Below are 23,959 nucleotides of genomic sequence, written 5' to 3'. Positions count from 1 at the left end.
ACCAGCCAAAGATATTTTCGTGGCCGCATCAGCAGAAAACTCCCAGGCTACTTCCGGCTGCATCCACGCTACACAAACAGGCCACTGGCACCGCCAGGAAGCAAACCACGACCCCAAGAGAAGCGGTGGGTGAGCCCGTCGGCTTGCCGACTAAGCTACGCCCACACGGGGAGATGGGGAAGTGATAAATAGTGGTTTCGTATTCCCCGTTTGAGGAGGCGACACATGACGCAAGAGTTAGGGGAGGCAGGTAGAGAAGTGACACCATAGTTGCGCGTGCCGCCCTCCTCCTGACCCTTCGAAAGACGCTCCTCTTCGTTTTGTTTTTGCTGACGACACACGGCCAGGCTACACTCGAGAACAAGTTAAGAACGGCAATAGATCATGTACGGTATCACTCCGCCTAAGCGACGGACCCGGATGTCAACGGGCGCGCGCATTTTGAAAGGAGACTGCTGTGAATGCGTGATATCGTCTGCCTTTTCTCACACAGTCTTTTTGTCGTCGCTGCAGTAGTAAAAAGCATATTAAGTCCAAATAGTTACGAAAAGGGCGCGTGCGATGTTCAAAATATTCCCAGTAACGCAGCACTTGTGCCGCGCGGAGTAACATCCGGCTGCGGTGATGAGGCACAGCGGCAACTTCCGTTGCCGGTAGTAGTAAGAGGAATAAGTGGAATAAGAGGAATAAGTAAGAGTAAGAGTAAGAGTAGTAAGTAGTAAGAGGAATGTGGAAAGGAGTAATGGTTCCGGGTCTCACGTTTGCGTATGCTGTACTCTGCTTAAAATCAGACGTTCTATCAGGCCTTGAAGTAAACTACAAAACTGTAGGACGTTTGGCCTTAGCCGCGCATGGAAAAACAACTAACGTAGCAGTTCAGGGAGATATGGGCTGGGCGTCGTTTGAAGTTAGAGAAGCGCAGAGTAAAATATGCTTTGAGATGAGGTTGAGGGCAAGGAATCGACGAAGGTGGGCAGTTAAGGTTTTTAGGTACCTATACTTTTAGGTACCTACACACACTGGCTAAGAAAGACTAGAAGGCTAACGATGAAATGCGGAAAAAACAGTGGAGAATCCAAAACAGCCGAGGTAACCAAAAAAGAGGCAAGTTAGATTGAAACGAATAAATGGTGGGAAAAAATAGAAGCTAAAACGTCGTTACAGATGTACAAAGCTGAGAAATTGAACATCAGAAAGGAAACTTTCTACGATAATTCCCAGGGCAGTGCTTTGCTTTTTGAGGCTAGAGCAGGTTGCCTGCGAACTAAGATTTTCGTGGGGAAGTATTCACAAAATGATGGGGTATGCGTGGTCTGCGGAACAGAAACAGAAACTATGCGGCACATAGTCTTAAAATGTGAGGATATCAATCCAAATCTACATGAAGGGAATATTCGGCCTCCAGAAGCCCTAGGATTTACGGGTATCACAGAGGAAGTTAGCTTCAAGGCTGTCGAGGGGACGAAAAGAAGATTAGAATGCTCGTGGACGAAAAGCAGAGAGGGGAATATTGCCTAGCACAGTTACCACCTGTAACAGGAAAAAAAGTATTTTGTGCCTAATAAGCTTTTTGTGCCTGCCCTAAGCAGCGCTAGTATTCAACCAAGAGTGTAAAACATGGGTATATTAGTCCTTTTTGGTAAGATGACATGTCATCACCCCGCTACAAAGGGGAAACCAATAGCAATCATCAATCATCATCATCATCATTATAATCGTTGCCGTTCTTAAGTGGTAGTGGTGATTTATTAAGAAAGCAGGGAAGAGGAAAGAACTGGGGATATTGCTGAACTCAGTCGGGGAGTTCACCCTCATACAACCCAGTCCAGGGAAGGGAAGGGGAGGTTTCCAAGGATAGGAAGAGAGAAAGAAGAAAGAAGGAAGAGAGTTGCTATTGAAACTTGCTGGGAGATATCTCCTGATAAGAAGGAAGCATTTTACATAGTTATCTTAGCTTTGAAAGTTTGTGACAGTACTCCTTTAAAAAGAAGCGGGGAGACCACCGAACCTTGAGGGGTGCCGTTGTTTGGTAGGTGGAATTTTTCGCCTCGGAGGTTTCTGATGCCCACCTTTGCCGTGCGATTCATAAGGAAATTTACAACATTATGGTAAGCTTTGGTGCTACACTTGATACTTTGCAGATTTTCGACGATCTTTTGGTGCTTGACATTGCCAAAAGCACCCTTTACGTCGACGGCGAGTATACGCAGGACTTGTGATGGCGATCCAGGCCGTCTATTATGACCTCCTTCAGAAGCAAAAGGATATCTTGGGTAGACAGATGCGGTCGGAACCCAAAAACCGTGTCCGATATGTACCCGTTGTCCTCGAGATATGGCGTCAGCCATTCGTTGACCGGTTGTTCAAGAATTTTACCCGCGCAGGGAGTCAGTGATATAGCGCGAAGATTCTCAATACGTAGAGGCTTGTTTGGCTTGGGAATTATGGTCACATCCGAATGCTTCCACGGTGCCGGCAGTTCGCATTTTCCCAGCATACGTTAAAATACTCTAGGAGCACTACTGTTTTGTTTGAAGGTAGGTTACAGAGGAGCTCATTGGTTACCTTGTCATTGCCTTTCGAAGTGTTCCTTGTGAGTTTGGCCAGGGCTGCCTCCATTTCAGCTTTTGTGAAGGGCCGATGAAGGTCGGGATTATAGTGAACTAGAATACTTAGAGATTATATGTTGGTCACGCTAGGGATCAGTACTTGTCGGACTCGATGGGATGTTACCGGTAAACTTGCGTTGGATCTCATCTAGTATATCTTGTTGGGTGCCTGCATATGAGAGGATTATTGTTTGGAGGCCTTGCTTTTGCTGCATTTTTGTCGCTGTAGTCGCCAGGAGGCCTCGTAAGATATGCCACGCCCCTTTCGTGCTAAGGGTGCCTTGAAGTCGGTCGCAGGTTTTGTCCCATATTGGCCGGAAGAGTAGGGCGCCGTATTCTTCGGCTTTCTTAGTGATGGCGGTGATTTTCAGCTAGAGGTTTCTGTTGTGCTTTTGTCTTTTCCGCCGTTTGAGGAGGCTTAATCTTGCTTCCCAAGGGTGGGAAAGGTGAAGATCAGCAGCGGGAATATCTGTGCTCAGTTGAATTATTTTTGGTGCTCTTCCGCTTTCTCAACTATCATAGAAAGGCATTCGTCAATTTCTTCGATGTTTCCGGAATTGAGGTCGGTACTGAAGGCTTTCCAATCCGTGAGCTTTGCTGTACAGGACCGAATGATTCTTTTTCGATGGCTTATGGCTTATCTCCAGTTCTAATATATAATGATAACCAGTCCGAGGTGGCTTTTTGCTATTTGCTCTTTGATTTATCCGCTCCAAGTCGCAGCGGCGTGGTGCAAGCAAAACACTCCTCCTCCTTTCACTGTTTTTCCCTCTCTGCCTTTTCCCAGCGCGACTTCAGGTGCGCATGCGTAACAACGAGCTAACGGTCGCCGCAGCTGCCGGAGCAACAGCGGCGGTAGTGCGCTAGAGAAGCCGCGGGACTCGCGAGCACGTTGTATCTTAGTAGAAATACTGTGCCAGCGTGCTGAAGACCACGGAAGAGCGGTTATATGCCCCATGCACAGGGACGAAGCCCAGCAAGAAATGATTTTGCTTCGTGTTAGCAAAAGGTGAGACAGTCGTTTATAAAGCGTGAAGTTAATCTGAATGATAGCGCTGGTATCGTGCAAAGAGCGGTACAACTACGTGTGCCGTGTTCGATGTCAAGTTAAGCTATGCCGTGTCGTACATCCGTGCATATCACGGCACGTTGTGTTTGTGCTCGGTCGCACTTTCATAACATGAATAAAATGTTGAAGTGTGATTTCGACTGCCGTCTTACTGTCCGAGCAGTGTACGTATGAACGTCTGCATGGCTGCGCGCCGGACTCGGCGAAGCCTAGCAGGCCGCGCAAAGGGCGCGGGGCCAGCGGGGCCAGCGCCAAAGCGGCGTGAAGAAGCGAGGAAAGGAAAGCATCAGCCACCCCCCCCCACCCTCCATTCTGTACTTCCTCGCGGTGTTGCCATGACAATTAGTATGCATCCAAGCTCAAGCAGGCGGCGACGAAATTACAACCCACTTTTGCCCGCTCAGGCTCACCAGGGGATAGAGAGAGAGTTGATTGATTGAGTCTTTTATTGGAGCAAGGAGGGCGTTTGCCGTACAGTGGGGAGAGGGATGGATGGAAGGGGATTACTAATCAGGGTCCTTATTCAAAGAGGGATTCTTGTTATGGGGGCCTGAAAGTCTTCACCGGGGTCGGCCCCAGTTAGACCACTCGCGCCAGATCACTTTTTGCTGCAGAAGCGGCAATTCTTTGTAATAAGGGTTCCGGGAGAATGGCTTGCGAAGTTATTGAATTGCTTCGAACGAGTCCGTTAGAATCCGTATTTTGGCTGGTGGTCAGGTATTGAGGTCGTATCAAATATGATTAAGGGCACCATTGATGGCATGCAGTTCGCCTCCCAGTGCAGTTGCACCATCGTGTCTGAGGGAGAGTTTACCTCGAAGGGATGGGTTTTCAGGGCAGGACCATGCTACGCCCATATGCGAAGTTGCCACAGTGGCGTCGGTATAGATGTCGGTTTCATTGGGAAGTTATTCTCCAAGTGAAGGCTACGTTTAGATCTTGTTGCCGTTCTAGAGCGGGGGATAGGTTTGGTGAGATTGCTGGTGATCTTTTTCGAGATTGTCCAGGGTGCTAAAGGGATGGGAGGGTCGATGACCGGGATAAGCTTCTGCTCGTTCCATGCTGTGAGAAGGCGCCCTTGTGGGGTGAGCCCGCGTTTGGTGTCTGCCTGTTCACGAGTTTCTTTCATGATTATGTCTATAGGAGGGGGCACAACTGCTCGCTCAAGAGATTCCGTTTTTGTATGTTTTGGGAGGCCTGTGATAGTACGCAATGTGGCTCTATGGAGCACCCGAAGGTGCTTTGTGTTCGTTTTGTTGAGGTTGTATAATGGAGCTCCATATGCGAGAATGCCGATTGCAACTCTCCGGGCCATGGAGAGGCATGCCTGTTGACTTGCGCCACCATATTTGTTAGACAGTCTCGCGATTAATTTGTGCATGGGTTTCCATTTCTGTCGTAATTGCTTTAACCATAGATTAAAACTATTGTAACTCCCAAGTGGGAGACCGAGGAGGCGTACGTGGCCACGTGTCGCTTGGATGGTTGTGTCTCCAATGTACAGTAGAGCAGGGTCCACGGGGTGCGTTTTGGTATCACTTGATACCATTAGAAGTTCTGTCTTTTCTGGGGCGAGTTCTAGGCCAAGTTTCGGTATGCATGCTTCGAGGCTTTTCACCGCCGCCTGCAGCTCAACAAGCATGTCGGATGTTGACGAGTAGTTTCTACCTTCCGTCCATATCGTAATATCGTCAGCATAGATTGTGAAAGGGGCTGACGTTTCTTGTTCTAGAGTTTTGGCTAACTTTGGCATGACGATGTTGAAGAGTACTGGTTCGAGTACAGATCCCTGTGGAACACCTTTGTCGTTGTAGTAGGTATTAAGCGTCCATCCAGGGAGCGTGCTGCTGAGTTGAATGGGCCGGTTGTGGAGAAAGTTACGAACCCAAACTTGTGCTTTTTTGCTGTGGAAGGCTTAGGCCAGTTCAGTCAAAATCGTCGTTTGATTTACTCTGTCGAATGCTTTTGGGAGGTCTACAGTAAGGAGGTCGTCAGAAAGCTCATGGTCGTACGAGAATCTGTTGATTACCCGTCGTAAGAGCCAGAGGCATTCGTGTGTTCCTAGGTACGGATGAAAGCCAGTTTGGCACGAGTGAAACCATGGGTTCACACATTCTAAATGGTACTGTAGCCGGTTGTTAATCAGGTGTTCGATCAGTGTACATAACGTGGGTGTAAGAGATATGGGTCTAAGGTTGGAGATGACAGAAGGGTCTTTTCCAGGCTTTAGAATGAGGTTAACCAGGGAAAGCTGCTTCAGGGTGTCAGGAATTTCCCCTGTGTTCAAGAAATGATATATAAGGCCAACAAGTTGTTCTAGCTGAGGCTCGTCGAGGTTACAGATGTGGTTCCATGTGACTACATCATGTCCCGGGGACGATTTCACCTTGCTTTGTCGGATGGCGGTGCGAAGTTCTGCCATCGTAACAGGCGTGTCTAAAGCTGAGTCGTCCGAGGCTAGTTGGATGGTAGGTAGGTACGTGCGAGGTAGCATACTTGCTGAAGGGAAAAGCGTTGCAATAATCTCCCGCTCGACTATCTCCGGGGTGTTCTGGAGCGTGAGCATCGAGAAGACGGGAAGACGTTGTTTGCCCTTTTTTGCCATGCCTCTGTAGATTCTCCAGAGCTCCGAGAGTTTGCGCTCTTGCCTAAAGTTGACCATAGCTCTTGCCAGTGCTCATTAGCCAATTGTTTCTAATATTCTTGAATCAGTTTGTATTGGTGCCTTAGTTTCACTAGGTCGACGTGGCGTTTCTCTAGCCATCTGTGTTTACGAGTTAGGTGCTTAGCTCGGTTCTACAAGTTTGCCAGGTGGCCGTCCATGGCAGGTGTGTCCTCAGAGTATGTTATGGACTCTTTGGAGGTTTGGGAAGCATTATGAATACGCTTTATGAAAGTATGAAAGCCTGTTGCTGGGTCTGAAGATTCATTGAGAATTTCACGAAAGGAGGTCCAGTTCTTCAGTTCCAAAGTTTTTGCCGTCTGGATTCGCTTACCACGAAGGGAAATTGATATTGGAAAGTGATCGCTGCCCCAAGTGGTGTCGAATGTTTTCCACGTAGTTACTAGCCCCGGTGACGCAAAGGTAAGGTCTGGAGAGGTGTCTTTCTGAGAAGCGTGCAGCCCTATTCTCGTTGCTTCGAAGGGGTTATTTAACAGCATCAAATTGTTCGTCTCCATCGTTTCTCCCAAAAGTTTCCCTCGAGTATCCGTAGCTGCGTAGCCTCACGTTGTGTTTTCGCGTTAAAATTACCACGAATTATTGTCTGCGTGGCAGGATATTGGTGCATGAGCTCTGTGATCCATTGAAAACAGGTGTGTCGAGCAGATCCAGTGATCGGCTTGTAGTAAGACGAGGCGACAAGAACTGTTTTGACATTAGGAAGTCTACCACGGATTACTACTGTTTCGTGCTGTTGCGATGTAAATCCAGGGAGTTTGATCTGATGACATGCAAATTCTTGTTGAACCAGTATCAGGGAGTACCCTGGTGCTTGAGGAGCAGAGTTTCGGGGGCGTGTTAGCTTGCATGTTATTACAGGGTCCGAATGCGTAACATATCCTGTGAACTTAGGAATGCTTTGGGGTCTTGAAGGAGAATAAACAGCGGTTTAAGTTGTTGAATCTTCTGCAGTAGTATTGGTGAATTTTGCAAAAAACTTCGACAGTTCCATTGTAATACTATGGGTAGAGCCACTACTGAGTGGAGCCACTCAGCTAGCAACTTGTACGTGGTGGAATTTTGCGAGGGGCTTCCTCTTTGGGGTCTTGTTGCGGTAGCTGACTTGTCATGGTCTGTATCATTGCCGTTGTTTTCGATATATGAGATTCTACGATTTTGATATATGAGATCTACGAATTTTGCTAATGTCTTCTTGTTGAGCGGCAAGTTCTTTCTGAACGTCCGATCGGATAATGTTGAGCAATTCCTTGAGTTCAGGGTCAATTCTGGACTGAGATGTGGGCGTGCGCTTAAAGGTGGGGCTCCGGCTACGTCTCGAAGAAATTTTGGGAGGTGTAGACTGTGGCTGGGCTGGAGGTGCTGGTTTTGTCTTTTCGGCAAGGGCCTTTTTGTATTCTCGATTTTCTTTCCTGAGTTGTGTGAGTTTTTTGCGTAAAGAGGCAAGGTTAGCAAGGATTTCTGCGCTGACTGGCTCAGTTAAAGACGAGGACTGGTGATCTTGCTTCGAAGCTACGGGGAGCTCTCTATCAGAGGCTGTAGTGTTGCTGGACTGGGCCACTCTGTTAGCCCATGAATTACCACGGGCTGCGTCGTTACCTGGTGTGTTCGAAGGAGTTAAGATACGGCTTGGGCATTTCGGGGTGACTGCTATGTGACCGACGTCTTTGCATGCAGCACAGTAAATGGTGGGAGCCCATTCCTGTCTCCATCATGATCCCTGCTCCATGTGCGGCAGACGCTAAGATGGGGGCAGTGTTTCGCCATGTGCCCGACCTGGTGGCTATTCTAAGATACCATACGCTTTGGGGATTAGGCTATTACCTTGATAATTGCCATATCGTACTTCACAACTTTAGGGAGGGTTGGATAGTCAAAAGTGGCGATTGCTCTGTTGGTCTTGCATATTCTTTGTGCGCTAAGCACCTTAGCTTGCTCACATCGAAGCCACCTCAGGATGTCTTCATTAGACTCATTCGGTTCGACTTCGATGACTCCGCGTGTGGTGTTCGGGCGGCGATACGATTCCTTGACCTCGACGGGGATTGCGATGATTTTGCCATTGTGACAGCTCTGTATACTTTTGTTCTGAACGATACGCTGGGCGTGTTTCTTATCGTACACTGTAATGTGTATACAATTGCAGGCGACATCGTATTTCTAAGATGCGATTTCAGATAGATAGGTCTGAGGGGCTGTAATGCCGATCAGGTTGTCAAAGGGATGTCTCTGATACTAATTTTGGTCAGTGGTCTGAGCGTGAGTAGTAAACGGGGCCGGCTTACCCGGTCGACTGACCAAATGTCGACCAAATGTCGACTTTTTTTCTCCATCCCTAATGACAGAAGTTGTTTTAAAATTGGCCGCAGGAAGTGAACACAAGAGCGAAATCTTTTATCAGACGCTGTCCCTTTCTAGTTAAAACATCTTTGCACATGAGTTTCAGCACAGTATCTGTATCTGCACAGTATCAGCACTGTACATCATTACATGCATGACGGGGAGCGAGAGAGAGAGAGAGAGAGAGAGAGAGAGAGAGAGAGAGAGAGAGAGAGAGAGAGAGAGAGAGAGAGAGAGAGAGAGAGAGAGAGAGAGAGAGAGAGAGAAAACATTTTGTTGAGCATTTTATTAGCCCAGAGGATACTCGTGGCCGCAGGCTTGACCCGAGCGGCGACGTCGGCAGCTTGGTTGACCAGGGTGGTTTGCACGCCTTTGTCCGGGCTACGCAATGCCTCCTCCCATTACTCCTCAGATGTGATTACGGAAAAGCTATTTTGAGGGCAGGCCCACATTATGTGAGGTAGATTGGCTGGGGCGCCGCATAGGGGGCAATCAGGTGTGGGGTATATGGACGAGTGAATGTGCGTTAGCCTTACGGGGTTTGGGAAAGCGTTTGTTTGTAGGAGGCGCCAGACGTGTGCTTGCTTGTTAGTTAGGGTTTCTTCTGCCAGAGGGTAGATCCGGCGGCAGAGGCGGTAATGTTGCGTGATGTCATTGTGAGACACTACTCTGTCCCTTGCAGATCTGGGTCCGTAGTTTGGATACAGGCTATCTCCCGCCCGGATGGTGAGGCCTCGGGCCATTCCATGAGCTGCCTCGTTTCCGTCAAAGCCAGAGTGCGCCGGTGTCCAGACCAGGTCTACCGGGGACAAGGGCGGGTTTCGGTTCGAAATTTTTAGTCCTGCTTCGGAGATTCAGCACGCAGAAAAATTTTGCTATCAACCTATCACCGTTTTCGGCCCCCGGGAACATTGAGTTTCTCACTAAAAACTGTAGGCTCGGGAAAGCCGCTGCCAGCACCAGCCATTGTTTATTCAGGCGTGTCGTGCAGGCGTCGATCTCCGCAATTCGTCGAATGTCGATCTCGGACATCCTCCTGCTGACTAGTGCAATGAATTTTTATCTCTCTGTCTCCTGTTCACACAGTGTTATCCCATGCCCCACGTCGAGCACGTGCTAGTCTTTGGGCTTGTACCCTTATGGTTATCTTCATATTACGCGATATTCCACTCCAGTGTAAGTTCAAGCCCGGCACTTTTGGTGCGATGCAGCGCACTAATTAAACGTGTTTAAATGCTGCGCCCGCATTTAAATTCACCTACTTGACGCCAAGCCACTTTGACCAAAGATAACAATGCGCAGAACAAAGAGCGATTGAGAACATTTTACCCTAAATGAAACCACGGATCTCAAAAGATGGTGTCGCTTCCTCTGAGTGAATACCGTTATACGACAACTCTGATACTAAAATGTTTATGTATAAAGTGTACAAGGCCCATGTAATCCGCGTAATTGGGACTTGAATCGTTCCGCATCGCACGTCTTGCCTTTTTGGGAAGCAAGGCGTGCAATGCGTGTCTCCTAACATTTTGGCGTGTTTTACAAAGGCCTCCCCAGGATCTGTCGTGTGACGCTAACCGACGCCTATGTCCCGCATAAATAGTTGGCATGCTGTGAACGGAGTTTCGTTCACAACTAGGCTAGGCTAGACTAGGGTACTCACAACTAGGCTAGCCACAACTTTGTTCTGCCTCCTGTTGTGAGCGGTCCTTCGGGTGCAATTAAGGTCTCAACATCCCTTTCAATAAAATTTCGCTGCCCTCTCTATCTTCTGTTCCGGTTTCTCACACTTTTTCTCTCTTTGTCTTTCGTCCCCCAACAGTTCACCCGCACTGCCTGAGCTGTTGTCACAAGTACGTCAAACTAGTCGTTCGGCTGATGAAAGGCTGGTGGTGACAGGAATGCATGTTTAGTCAGCCACGCATCGCATGAAGTGATGTGATAAAGGTTTACACCAGTATGTGCCAATTTAAGAGGCACGGGACGATAACGAACACTGGTCGTCCTGTTGTGAGAAGACTGCGCGTATTTTTGTCCCAAGAACAACAACTCGTGACACCCGAAGGTTGAGATAAGGGACTGCTCAAAGCAGAACGCTCGCCGACGCAAGAGGCTACTTGTTGAACGGCGTAAACACAATCATTCAGTGATATCGAGTAGACATTGACACGGTATCTCAAGAGCTTCTCAAAGAAGCCGCTTTACCAATAGCAGAAAAATACTTGATCCTGAAGTGCACAGGATAGAAAGAATTGGCCGCATATCTGCTTCTGCACTACAAGGCACGTCGAAAGAGGGTGGTTTTCCGGCCGTATTTGTTAAGTAACGACCCCCCGTCTCTTTCACACCTCCCCACACTTTGCCTTCACTATTCCCGTTCCCTCCCCTCTGTGCCACTCCAACCTTTAAAAGCTTGAACGAATTATACATCTCCGCTCTCCCCGCTTCCCCTCTTTTCGAATTCTCTCCTCAAATACTCACGTTTCCCCCTCCTCCTACACTGACCTTCTGTCGAGCATTCCACCTCTTCCTCTCTCCCTGCCGCCACCCTCCTCTTTGGCTCCTTACCTCTTTCCTGGACCTCTCAGCGCCCTTTCCCCTTCTGCTACTTCTTCACCTGCGCTTCACATGACCTTCCCTCTTATTCTCCGAGCCTGGTTATCCTACCTCCTCCCACCTAATCTGTCAAATTTTCTCCCTCCGTCCTCTTCCCCGCTTCACTCCCTTGCCCACCCCAGGAATAAATAGGCAGCTCTACCATTCTCACCAAAGTGCCTTCCCGTGGTCTCCCCCTCACTACGACGCACTTCATTTTACCTTAGCTTCAAGAGAGCGAACGGCAGTCGGCGCACTTCGACGATTGAATTAGGCTTCGTCAAGACGTGTGTGTAACCCTGAAACAGCACCGGGCCCAAGAACGTTTCGCGCAAGCCCTTATGAGACGAGAAAAGACGCTTTTTTTACTGGAACGACGCTTTCAAAAGGGGTGGAGTCCCAGTACCAAGATGCATCCGACACTGCTGCTAGCCTGCCTGTTGGCGTCGGCTATCGGAGCGACAAGTGAGCCATGGAACAATGCCGTGGTGCGATGCATGCTTGCAGCAGAAGATTTGGCGATGCTGCTTCCTGGCGACGGCCAATGCGCCTACTTGAGGGTGTTTGTCACGAACAGAGAAATGTGGAAGGCCAATTGCACCAACTGTAACAAGTAAGCTTTCCCTATTTTTCATAGTGTTTTTTTTATTTTAGTACAACCTACAGTGATGTTTTTTTGGTTCGGTTTCTTGGAGTAGGATCCATTCATTTTTTGGCCCGTGCAATGGAGAGCAGGAGACCAGACGTCGATGAGGGGCAAACGAATGATGATCAACTGTAGACATAAGCTAGTACAAAAGACCATCCTCAGGTAGCGAGATCAGGCATTGGAGCCGTAGCGATCGACTTTCCAGGCAGTTCCACCCTGAATCTACAATTTCGTGCGAGTATTGTACAAAGACTCCCTAACCTACAGCCCAGTATGTCGCTGCCTTGATGCATGCTAATTTATCAAATTATTCTACATTCATGTATCGCGGTGACGTGGTTGGTCAGTGTCTCCCTGCGGGTTGAAGCAATCGTGGGGTCCAAAGCTGCCCAAACACTTGACCTGAGTTTAACCCTCTTGAAAAAAAAAGTAACAACAGAAACAAGTTCTCAACGGCCGCATGGTTTCGAAACTCGCGAGAGGCCTTGGCGCTGCCACAGCCAGAGCAGTCGTTGCCCCCTCGCGATAAAATTCCCCAACGGTTCCGCCTCCAGAGAGTACAACCTAACGCTCGCGAAAGCAATCTTGCAAGCACAACGCAAGTTACAGTTAAACCTGGATATAACTAAGTTAAGGAAAGTTCGCAATTTATTGTTTTTGTTACTTATAGGTTTCGAGTTAAGGATCGCGTGAATGAAGCAGAAACAAAATAGGAATGCTAGACATCATTGTAAATGTCTTGAAGGATTTATTTCACACTGAAAAACCGTGATCCGCGACTGCTGCTTCCGCACGAGCTTCAGCGCTGCACGGAGCTCCAAAGAAGTGCCGTCTTCACAAACGTTGCCGTCTTCACAAAAGTGCCGTCTTCACCCCCGTATTCACAAAGGTTACTTATGTATAGCTGTTGCCTTTTGACAATTTTCGATCCTAACGCATTTCAAAAACCAAACCTGATTGATGCTTGAACTGAACTTGATCCTGTTTTTTGTGCTCAAAATTGTTGAGCGTTTTAGCTGGTGTCCTGTACCAGGCGGTGACGGCATTTTGAAATGCGAGCTTGTCCTGAAAAAAAAACTTTTCGTTTTCTGGCAGCACAGTTCATCATTGGAAAACCGACACCACAGATAGCAGTGAAGAGTAGACGCTCAACTACACGCCGACAAGGCAGGCCCAGCACCTCAAACATCAGGGCTCAAACCGACACCGCCTGCACACCCACAGGGAAATGAAAAGTACTTTGCGGTACGGGCGAAAAAAATTGGCGTGTAGTTACTCTTGCCACCTGAGGTAAAGTATAGGTAGTATTCATTGAAAAGTTTAGCTGTTACTTTCTTCGCTTGGCAACACGGGAAACGGCCACGGACATGACCGAACCGCCACAGGCATGGCGCGGCTTGTGCCACAGCGCCCGCACGCCGAAGAAAAAAAAAACATCGGCGTGTGTCGTCTGCTCCGTTTCAACCAGATTCTCAACGGTGGTGTCAACAGAGATGCTATTAATAGCACCCACATTGGAGTCGAGGCATTACTTTGCGTTCCGTGGGGTAGAGTTTGGAACGTCCAACACAAATCATGTGCTTATACAGCACGAACACGTACCGCCATCTCGCGGAGCCCGACGTAACCAGTGACGGCACACTCCCATGGTTGCCTGAATGTGTGCCTTACCAGTGAATACAAAGTATACGAGCAAAGGTTAGAGTTGGCGCTGCATAGCCATGGTATGGCGCCAGCCGCTCCGTTCTTCTTCATCAGAATTATGGTCATCATCATGCACAACTTTGACTTTGACGATTCGCGATGGTTTCGTAGTAGCTGCTGGCTCCTTAAAGTAGCGCTAATATTCGGTGTATTAGTGCATTTCTCCGTTCGATTTTTTAGTAAAAGTGCACAAACAATAACTGATTAGCTCAGCGAGTCCGTTACATCAAGGTTAACCACCGCAACGCCTTCGTTACACAGAGGGCTTCTAAGGGGCTGGCAATGACGAATTAAAAAAAAATTGTTAAATCCAGGAATTCGTTACATAGAGGTTCGCTAAATCCAGGTTTAACTGTACCGCTCTTTTATGTGTATTATTAAGTGACAGCAATTCTCCGTTGTCGAAAATTTCAGCGCAGTGTCCCTTCACGCTATAAGACATCGAATATAAAGGCGGAGTTGTTCTAAGTTGAGCTTTGTCCGTCTGGTGTAAGTCGTGCGTCACGCAGGGGTGGAACCGCCGGAGTCCTCTATCGGTTGGTGGGCGCAGTGCATCCCAGGAGCTGGTTCCTCTTTCTCCCGCTAATGGAGGAAAAGAAGAGGGAGCCTCCCTCCACTCCTACTTACCTGCAGATTTCGTTCACAGAATTTCGTTCACAGAAATCACAGAATTTGCGCTGCTACGGCGCTGCCGTTCTTCGGCGACCGCAATGTGATTTTCTAGCCGACACAAGAGAACGACAGCTCCGCTGTTTTACCAGATTTCACACTATGTGGAACTGAGTTTAATGTTATTACAATTTTTACAAGGTATTCAGAAAAAATAGCAAGACCAGCGGACACAAGCCGGTAAATGTTCCGTCTATTCTTCTCGCCCTCTTTCTGTGCAATGTCTACTTTTACTGTTTTCACTTTTGTTGTATCCAAGGTATGTTAACACGAAGCTTTGCGGCAACTTCGCTGCTCAGGCGGTGAGTGCTGCGTTGTGCTCACATGGTTGGCGCCTAACGAGCTGATTGGACGAGTGGCTCAATCTGCTGAGGCATCGCGCAATTTCTCAAGGATAGTGCTCAGAATTTTTCAGCAAAATGCCATGTGACGAAACTTCTTTTGTTGTAAAGTTTGTTCTCACAGACGCTGATTATCGGTGCGCGTTAAAGAAAAAGCCGCTGCACTCAGAGTAAATGGTTTTAGAGAACTTTAGGGTTCCAATTGGTTTCTTATCAACAACTTCCGAGTCTCCACGGGTCTCTCAAGTGCGACGCAGGCCTTCCACATAGCGAGGCGTTCGTGTACAGGTTTGTGTTTGTTTGTTTGTTTGTTTGTTTGTTTGTTTGTTCGTTCGTTCGTTCGTTCGTTCGTTCGTTTGTTTGTTTGTTTGTTTGCTTGCTTGCTTGCTTGCGTGCGTGCGTGCGTGTTTAGTTGTTTGTTTGTTTACATGCTTGCTTGCTTTCTGTTACTTGGGTGCACACTTTGGATAAACACGAAACGTTTGTCAAAGTTCTGCCGCAGTGTGAAAGCTGCAGGCCACTTACACCGCGTTCTCTCTGTCGGCATTCCCAGGTGCATGCGGGACTACTTTCTTTTCCTTCCGCTCTCCCCTACTGGCGTGCCAACCTAAACATCATGCATGTCTATATTCATCCGGCTATTCAGGGTGGTGATATTCGTTCGGAAGGACGTATATAAAACCAGAAAGACAAAACAATAGATGTGTGTGCGTACGTTCCGTCCCGATGACCCTTGATGGATTGATTGATTGATTGTAGGGTTTAACGCGCCGACGCAACGCAGGCGATGAGGCGCGCCGTAGTGGAGGGCTCCGGATTAATTTTGACCACCTGGGGATCTTTAACGTGCGCCGAAATCTCGTACACACGGGCGTTTTTGCTTTTCGCCTCCATCAGAAAAGCGGCCGCCGCGGCCGGGAATCGAACCCGCGACCTTGTGCTCAGCAGCGCAACGCCTTAGCCACTGAGCCACCGCGGCGGGTGACCCTTGATGGAGACAATAAATGAGGTTGTAGACTGTTGAAATTTGTTTTGCACCTCGGCGCAGCTGAGGACGTCGTAGTGGCAGTACTAGGCATCATCATCATCATAATCCACAACAACAACCTACTCAGGACCACTGCAGTGGGAAGGCCTCTCCCATTCAATTCCAACAGGTCCTGTCCTGCACCCCTCGAGTCCACTGTTGGCCACCGAAGTTCCGTATTTCGTCGCTCCTTCGGGGTAATGGCCTTCCCCTTCTTTTAGACCCATAATCTCTTGGTTACCTTAATTGTCCACCGGTCGTCGGTTCGTCTCACTATATGGCCAGCCCAAGTCCATTTCTTTTTTTTACTTAAAATAAGATATTATCTACTCGAGTTTGTTCCCCGATCCACGAAGCTAGTTTCCGGTCCCTAAGTTTTAGTCCCACCATTAATGCTCCAATCCGCATTGTTACTCCTAACTAAAAGTTCTAAGTAAGGTTTCGAGCAGCGATCAAAGGATGGCTGGATGCAAGGTAATCCTGAATCTCAAAATAAAAACAAGGAAACTCGTGAAAAGGAAGAAACCCTGCATGAAGTCTGTCAGAGCGCGGGCGGAGGAGAATAAAATAACTATCTAAAACAAATTCGCCCTTCCAACGAGGAGAACGAAGATAGTGGAGACAAGCTAAATGATACTCTAATTACGGCAATGACAGACTCTGCACCAGCAGGGGGTGAAGAAGTACATGGGAATGAAACAGAGAAACTGACTAAGAAAACGAAGGAAATAATTCCGAAGCGTAAGCGCATGGAGGTGTCAAGTGCTGTGGATCACGTTGAGTTAACAGCGCTGTCTAAATTGATTAACAAAAGTAAAACAAGAGGTATTTGTGCATATAACATGGCAGTGATAAAGGCAACGCTGCAAATGGGGTGGAGTTTCAAAGCAAGTAAGCGGAAGGTTGCCATTGGCAGAGAGAGAATGGACGCACTAAAAGACGAGCAGGGTGACATTGCGCAAAACATGGACGAGATAATAAAGGTAGCAAAACGATTCTGCACCAGACTGTATGCTAGCGGCTTTTGATTAGGGGAAGATAAGCAGAGTACATGCTTGGCTTGTGACGTACCACCAGTTACTAAAGAGGAAGTAGGAAAGATTGATTGATTGATTGATTGATTGATTGATTGATTGATTGATTGATTGTGGGGTTTAACGCGCCGACGCAACGCAGACGATTAGGCGCACCATAGTCTAGGGCTACGGATTAATTTTGACCACCAGGGGATCTTTAACGTGCGCCGAAATCTTGTACACACGGGCGTTTTTGCTTTTAGCCTCCATCAGAAAAGCGGCCGCCGCGGCCGGGAATCGAACCCGCGATCTCGTGCTCAGCAGCGTAACGCCTTAGCCACTGAGCCACCGCGGCGGGTAGGAAGTAGGAAAGGTTTTCAAGTGCATGAAAAGAGGAAAACTTGCAGGCGACGACGGCATAACCATATATTTCTTGAAGGAAGCAGAAGATATAGTTCCGAAAAAGCTTTATGAACTATTACCAGAATGATTAGGATTCCAAAAAGTACCCATAGCCTCGAAAAACGCCAACATTATTCTGATTCATAAAAATGTAGTCACCAACGCCCTTAAAGGGACACCGAAGTGATTTGTAAACGTTGCGAGGTTACGAGCGCAAATTGTAGTCTGGAGTCTGTAGGCCATGTTTCGACCGCCCTCGCTGCGTTTACGCTACTTTATTCACCAGAAAAATCAATTCGAAAATTCTGTCCTCCCCTCTGCATCCTCGTTCATTTTCGGTGGCGTTTTGTATGACGTCAGAAAAACTGGATTGGTTTCACTGCGCTACTCAATTCGACTGGCTTTACTGCGCTACACCAACCTGAAAATGCGGTCCTCTTCTCTGCATACTCGCTCATTTTCTGTGGTGTTTTCATGTGACGTAAGGAAAAAAAATCACTTGGCTTGACTGCGCTACTGCACGGCTCGTGACCTTCCGACAGAGTCAGTCGGCCCAGCGTTTAGTCCACCGGCTGCCGACGGGTATTCGCAATTTGTTCGCTCAGTTGAAACTAAGCCACGGCACGTTTGTGAATGGAAGAATGTGCATTTCTTTAGTTTGTTAGTTTATACACTGTATCAAGCTCCAAGTCCGGGTCGCTCCACACAAGCGCTGCACAAACGTACGTGCGACTCTTCGCTGACTGGTACGCTAGTAGAAGAATCTAAGGCCAATTGAAGGCGGTGGAAGAGTAAGCAAAGTTAATATAGGTACTAAGAATGTACAATCAACCGAAACTTTTAGTGTAGGAAGCACTTTTTTGCGCTGGGTGAACAAGCACAGCGGTAAGCAGCACGACCACACATCTGTGAACGCTTTTTCGTCTAATAAATGCAATTGATACACATAAGATATTGTTGAAATTTGAGGGACACTTATTGCACAAGTGCTACACAACAAACAGTCATCTAAGCTGCTTGCAATGCTAAAATTAAATAAAATGTAAACTGGTTATACATTATATTCTTTATATTGTAGCGCTAGGTATGTAGTTTGCAAGCCGCAAGTTCGAGTCCCCGAGAGTACACCCTTTGTTTTTGTAAGTTAATTTCTTCGTTTTCGAACGATGTTTTTTCACACTGAATTCACCATTTTTGCGCTGTAACGTTCATTGCTCTAAGAGCGAGTTCGCTGAACGCGCGCAGACTGACAATGACGCGCTAGGAAGTTCTCGTTTGCGACTGCTTGGGGGCAGTGGGTGTAGGCCAGAATCAGCAGACCCTTGTGCGGGTGCGAACAGGCTTTTTACGATACAGGCATAAGTGAGGCAAGCTCAAAAAATGGGGCAAATCGCATGGTATTTGAGCATCTGCGGTGACACGGAGGGCGTTCATGCACTGCGTTGGCTTCGGCTAGTGATTGCTACGATTCCAAACCGTCCTGGTAGGCTTATTTTACGCATTTTGCAGCTGACAACATGGCAGAAGCACGGTATGGCGATTACTAAGATATCGAGAGGAGAAAGCCCATCCAACGATAACTTCGGATGCAAAGCATGTTGTTTCACAGAACCGAAACCGAAATTGGTTTGAATGCTAATCTTGCACATCGCCCAATCACGTAGCATCTTTGCCTGACGTCACTGCGGGTAGTTGGTGCAGCCGCCGCAAACCACGCATGGTAGTTTTTCTTCTTGCAGGCTTTATCAAATAAATACCGCCTTATCGCTCGGATAAACGATGAAAAGTGTGTTCATTTGAGCCAGTCTACGCAGTGCAAGCAAAAACGCGAGCTTGACAAATTCACTTCATTGTCCCTTTAAGAATTACATGCCCTACAGTCTACTTGCAGTTGTTTACAAGCTCTTTACCAAAGTTATAGTAAACCGCATTGGAGACAACCTGGATTTCCAACAACCCAGGGAGCAGGGTGGGTTTAGGAAGGTGTACTCAACCACGGATCCCAGTCATGTTGTCAATCAAGTGATGAAACAATCCGCAGAATACACTAAACCCCTTTGCATGACATTTACAAAATATGGGAAAGTGTTTGACGTAGTGCAAACCGCAGCCGTGAAAAGCACTAAAGGACCGGGGAACAGAAGAGACCTACATAAGACTTTCGACGACATATATAAGGGATGTACGGGCAGGATAGCATTTCACAAGAAAAGCCATGAATTCCCCAATCGGAAGTGAGTAAGACAGCAAGAGAGTATTTCGCCCAAAATGTTCCCACCATGTCTGGAGGGGGTATTCAGAAAGCTTGACTCGGCAAACACAGGATTTCGTGTGCACAGAGATAACTTCAGTCAATTGAGATTTGCAGATGACATGCAGTTAAACATGGATATAACGAACCTCTATGTAACGATTTCCTGGATTTAATGAAGTTTTTGAATTCCCCATTGCAAGCCACATTGAAGCCGATGTGTTTGCGACCTCTCAGTAACGAAACGTTGCGGCGGGTAACCTTGATGTAACGAAGTTGGCAAGCTAATCAGTCGCTGTTTTTTTTTTTTTGCACTTTTACTCAGAAATCTGCCGGAGAAGAAAGTAATTTAGCGAATACTAGCCCTACTGTAAGGAGCCATCAAGAAAGCCCTGCACGGGGCTAAACAGGTCGCAGGCCGTTGTATTCAGGCAACTACAAACGGGCACGCTGCCGAGCCCGGCCCTTCTCCACAGAATGTATCCTGAGTCAAACCAGAACGACAAGTGCAAGACATGCCGCAGGGAGACGGCCACTCTTGCACACATGTTGTCGGATTATATCATGAATCCAAACGAGGCTAAATCAGGACGCATATCGACACGACTAGAGGCCGCGACGATGAGCAACAACCAAGAAGAACAACTATGGGCCGTCCAGCAGGCCCACGAGGCGCTGGCCAGGCAGGAACCCGGGGAGCCGGCCACGGCCAGCGGGGATGCGCCACATGCCCGCCACGATGACGACGTAGGCCCAGTCTACGCGCGAAAGCACGTACTGCAGGCATCAATAAAGTTTTTCCAATCCAATCCAATGTAATCGCTTACAACAAAATTCGTCATGATGATGATGATGATCGGAGAGGCTAGCGCCATCCCGTGGCTAACCTAGCATTCACTTCTAGGTTTTATTGTGTAGCGGGAAACCACCCCAGCTCGCAAGAGTAACGGCACTTCACTTTTTTTTGTCGCCCGCGCCGCATACTACCGTGCACGTTTCCATGTGCGAGTGCGGTTTCGGTTCGACACTTGAGTTTTGAGCTACTACGCCGTCCTGTCGGGGTGTAGTCGCACGTCTATACTGCTATATGTGGTGTCGGCTTGTCGGTGGTGAGTTCTGCGGCCAGAAAACAAAACGTTTTGTCTTTTTAAGACAACCTCGCAATTTTAAATGCCATCTACGCCATCTAGAAAGAAGGAAATCGCAGCCCGGTCTACAGTATCCTAGCTGGCACCCTCTCAACAATTTCGAATGTGCCAAAAGCATCAAGTTCGCGAAAAGCCGCCCTTTGAGCATAAGTTTGGCCCTTGAAACAGGTGAAGGCACCGAAAAGTGTCAAAAGGCAAAATAGATACTTAAGGTACGTTTGTGAATACAGGGGTAAATGACCTTATTTCTTTGGAGTGCCGTGTAGTGACTAAGATCGTGGGAGAGCAGCAGGCGCAAATCACGCAGTTTTTCACTGTGAAATAAATCATTTAAAGTGTGAGCTCGTTCTCACTGATGTCTAGCATTTTGGCTTCGTTTCTGCTTCCTTCCCGCGAGCCCTAACTCGAAGCGTGCGTTGTAACAAAAAGCTGCATGTAGCGAAAAATTGCGAATTTTGTGAACTTCGTTATATCCAGGTTTACCTGTAGTATTGCTGAGTGAGACTCCAGAACACCTGCAAAAAGCGCTTGAGGAACTACAATCAGAAAGCATGGCCGTGAGACTAAAAATAAATATGAATAAATCGGAAGTAATGAGGAAAACCCGCGCCGTTAGTGCCCCCGTCAGCTTAGTACAAAAAGAGCTAGAAAAATACAACAATATAATTACATCGAATAGATGGTTAGTGCTGACCCCAACCACGAGACAGAAACCCGGTGTAGAATAGGTATGGGCAGGGGAACACTCTGTAAGCACTCTCAAATAATGGAAAGTAAGCTACCTCCCTCACTAAAAAGAAAAATATACAACACATGTGTACTGCCGGTGATGACATACGGAGTTGAAACTTCGCGCCTTACTAAACAACCCGAAAGATAACTTAGATCGGCCCAACTGGCCATGGAACGAATAACAATAGGAGTAGTAGCAGTAGTAGTAGTAGTAGTAGTAGTAGTAGTAGTAGTAGTAGTAGTAGTAGTAGTAGTAGTAGTAGTAGAGAACTTTTATCTCGCAGAGAATGGTTTTAGAGACGTCAGTCCAGGAACCCAGGTGAGGTAATGGCGGTCACTGCCCTAGAGAGCAGCAGCTGCTGGGCTTCCAGGTCATCCCTGGTCATCAAGACCACCCACATCTCGGTCAGAAGAGAGAGAGAGAGAGATAACTTCATTTTCAAAACTGCAAGGTGCTCAAGGGTCCATGCGCTAGTCTTTACGGGTGCCACGCATCGTAAAGGGTCCATGCGGGGACAATTCTTTTTGTCTGGAGGGTCTGGGTCAGTCAGGGCGGCTTCTCATGACGATGGTTAAGTGATGCGGCTGATGGTTGATTTGGGTAATGGTTAAGTGATGCGGGGGATCCCCCGCATCAACATCGACGAGGGGGATCGATGGGCATGCCCACTGAGTGCGCCGAAGTGAGGCCAGTGAGATGGTGCAAAAAGGACATGCATCACGGTATAGTTGAGAAGAGTGTAATCGGGGATTAACAAGACGAAACTGCTGGGCTGTGTGCGCACCCGATGATGATTGGGGGTGCTGCCTGGTTGAGAACGAAATGTACCGCTTCCTAAAGTGGAATGGCTCGTAATTTTACTGCTGCCCCAGTTGGAATAAGGCCAGACGGTTCTCTTTGACCGAAGTGCCGGCATTGGTGTTGCTGCTGCAGGTACTTCAACTGCCTCGGAAACAGCCGGGCTGTGAACCTGTGCAACAACTCCACGATGGCGAGGCGAGCTGCCCAAATTGCAGGCGACTGCCTCCAGAAAGCTGATGCAGGAGGCGACGAGAGCGCCATCACCCTGGAGGCCAACCTGTTGGGCCGCAACGGCGGGGACTGCGCCAACGAATACCTCGCTACCGTCGGCTGCGCGTACAACCCGGATACCAAGACGTGCGGAGAAGCAACGACGATAGCCGAACTCATCGAATGAGCCGCATTAGTACTTCTTTTTGCAGGAGAGATGTAGCCCTGCAGGCCCCCGAGATCTAGTGCTGCTTCAAAAGATTTGAAACTTCGGCTGGTTGGTGCATAATGTTGAGCGAATACGACACCGCACCAGAAGAGACGGAAAAAAAGAAGACGCAAACTTCTGCTTACTAGAAACCACAAGATTTCGTTTGATCTGCCCGTCCCGTTTGATGGGGTGTAACTTTATTTCAAATCTAGTGCCATTGTATATTTTCAATAAAATCAGAAGAAGCCCTACATTGCGAAAAATGACCTCCTATTTCGGAAGCGAGCTTTTTCATGCGGCAATATTTTGTCACGTCCACCTCTGGACTATTCTTCAGAACTAATTTGGCTGAAAAGAAAGAACCGTTGCACGATGACTTGTAAATACACGGGAGAAATGTTCCCGAGAAATTCCTCCGAGGGTTGTTTAAGGGATGCGTAGCACGCATGGGCTTCATTGAGTATTAAGGACACCCTGTGAAAGATCATGTATTTATTTCTCTTCAACAATACTGGTCTGTTAAGTACGGGCAGCAATAGTATCGCCCACGTACTTGTTGTAGAAAAAGATGATAAAGTGGTAGACAAATAACTAGCAGCTCGGAACGGTGGCCTCCAAGCTGTGTTTTCTCTTTGCCCGTCCCTTTTTTAACCCTTGTATTTTGGATTTCCCAACCGATTTCGAACCATCCCGGCACATTTACAGGCGAACTGACAGCGGCGGAGGTCACTACCTCCCGCCTAAAATAACGATATCACATTAAACTTCCCTTACCCCAGAAATGACAGATGCTTAGAAATGATTTAAGAGGTCATTTTAAAGCAAAGCGTTTTATACCTCACCGGTGGCGTTGAACTCAAAAACCCACTACAGGAAATCCAATCCCACACCTTGCACAAATGACATCATAGGTTGTGTAGCGGGAAATGTGCTAGTGGGTCGCATGTCCATTCCTCTTTGTCCTAATTATATGGCTCATTTCAGCGATGTTTACGTTAAAAGTTGTGTCAGCATTTTTCTAACGAGGCAATCTCTTGAATAAACCAAACTTGTGTTTAGTCTGCATGGCCCCTTTAAGGCCCCTTTCGACCCTATGCACAGATCTAAATCCGTGCCCCGGATTGGGGAGAAGCTGGGTAATTAAAAAGAAAGTGTGCTAAATTTCCCGGTTCATAGCAGAAATGGCATTGAGGGGATGGATCGAGGCCAGATTTACGAAGAGACAAAGTTAATGCGAGAATTTTGCTTCGATGTTTAGTGATTGCGACCGCGCATATCAGAGATTCACAAAACATGGGCTTCCATGCATGACGAAGTCGTTTGTAATCTATAGTAGGGAGAGAGGCGCCTTGCCGGCTGAGAACAGCAAAAGCAAACGCCAATTAGGCAGGACTTATAAGAGAACGGCAAAAGCAAACGCCAATTAGGCAGGGCTTATAAGCTTGCCGAAGAAGCTATTTGCGGTTATATTTAGGGCTAATTCTTTCTATGGCAGCAAGAATGG

General features: G+C 47.7%; 1 protein-coding gene across 1 annotated transcript; it reads left to right on the top strand.

The window, feature by feature from the left end:
- The first annotated feature begins 11,269 nt into the window (after positions 1-11,269).
- LOC144166753 (uncharacterized) lies at positions 11,270-22,706 on the top strand. The gene is made up of 2 exons (XM_077696243.1): positions 11,270-11,906; positions 22,167-22,706. The coding sequence occupies exons 1-2, from the start codon at positions 11,635-11,637 to the stop codon at positions 22,429-22,431; spliced, it is 537 nt and encodes a 178-aa protein (XP_077552369.1). The 5' UTR covers positions 11,270-11,634; the 3' UTR covers positions 22,432-22,706.
- Positions 22,707-23,959: the final 1,253 nt, after the last annotated feature.

The sequence above is a fragment of the Haemaphysalis longicornis genome, unplaced genomic scaffold (assembly GCF_048455015.1).
Source record: "Haemaphysalis longicornis isolate Haplotype H1 unplaced genomic scaffold, Haemaphysalis longicornis Haplotype H1 scaffold_19, whole genome shotgun sequence".
Taxonomy (NCBI): domain Eukaryota; kingdom Metazoa; phylum Arthropoda; class Arachnida; order Ixodida; family Ixodidae; genus Haemaphysalis; species Haemaphysalis longicornis.
This window is presented reverse-complemented; position numbering and strand designations above follow the sequence as displayed.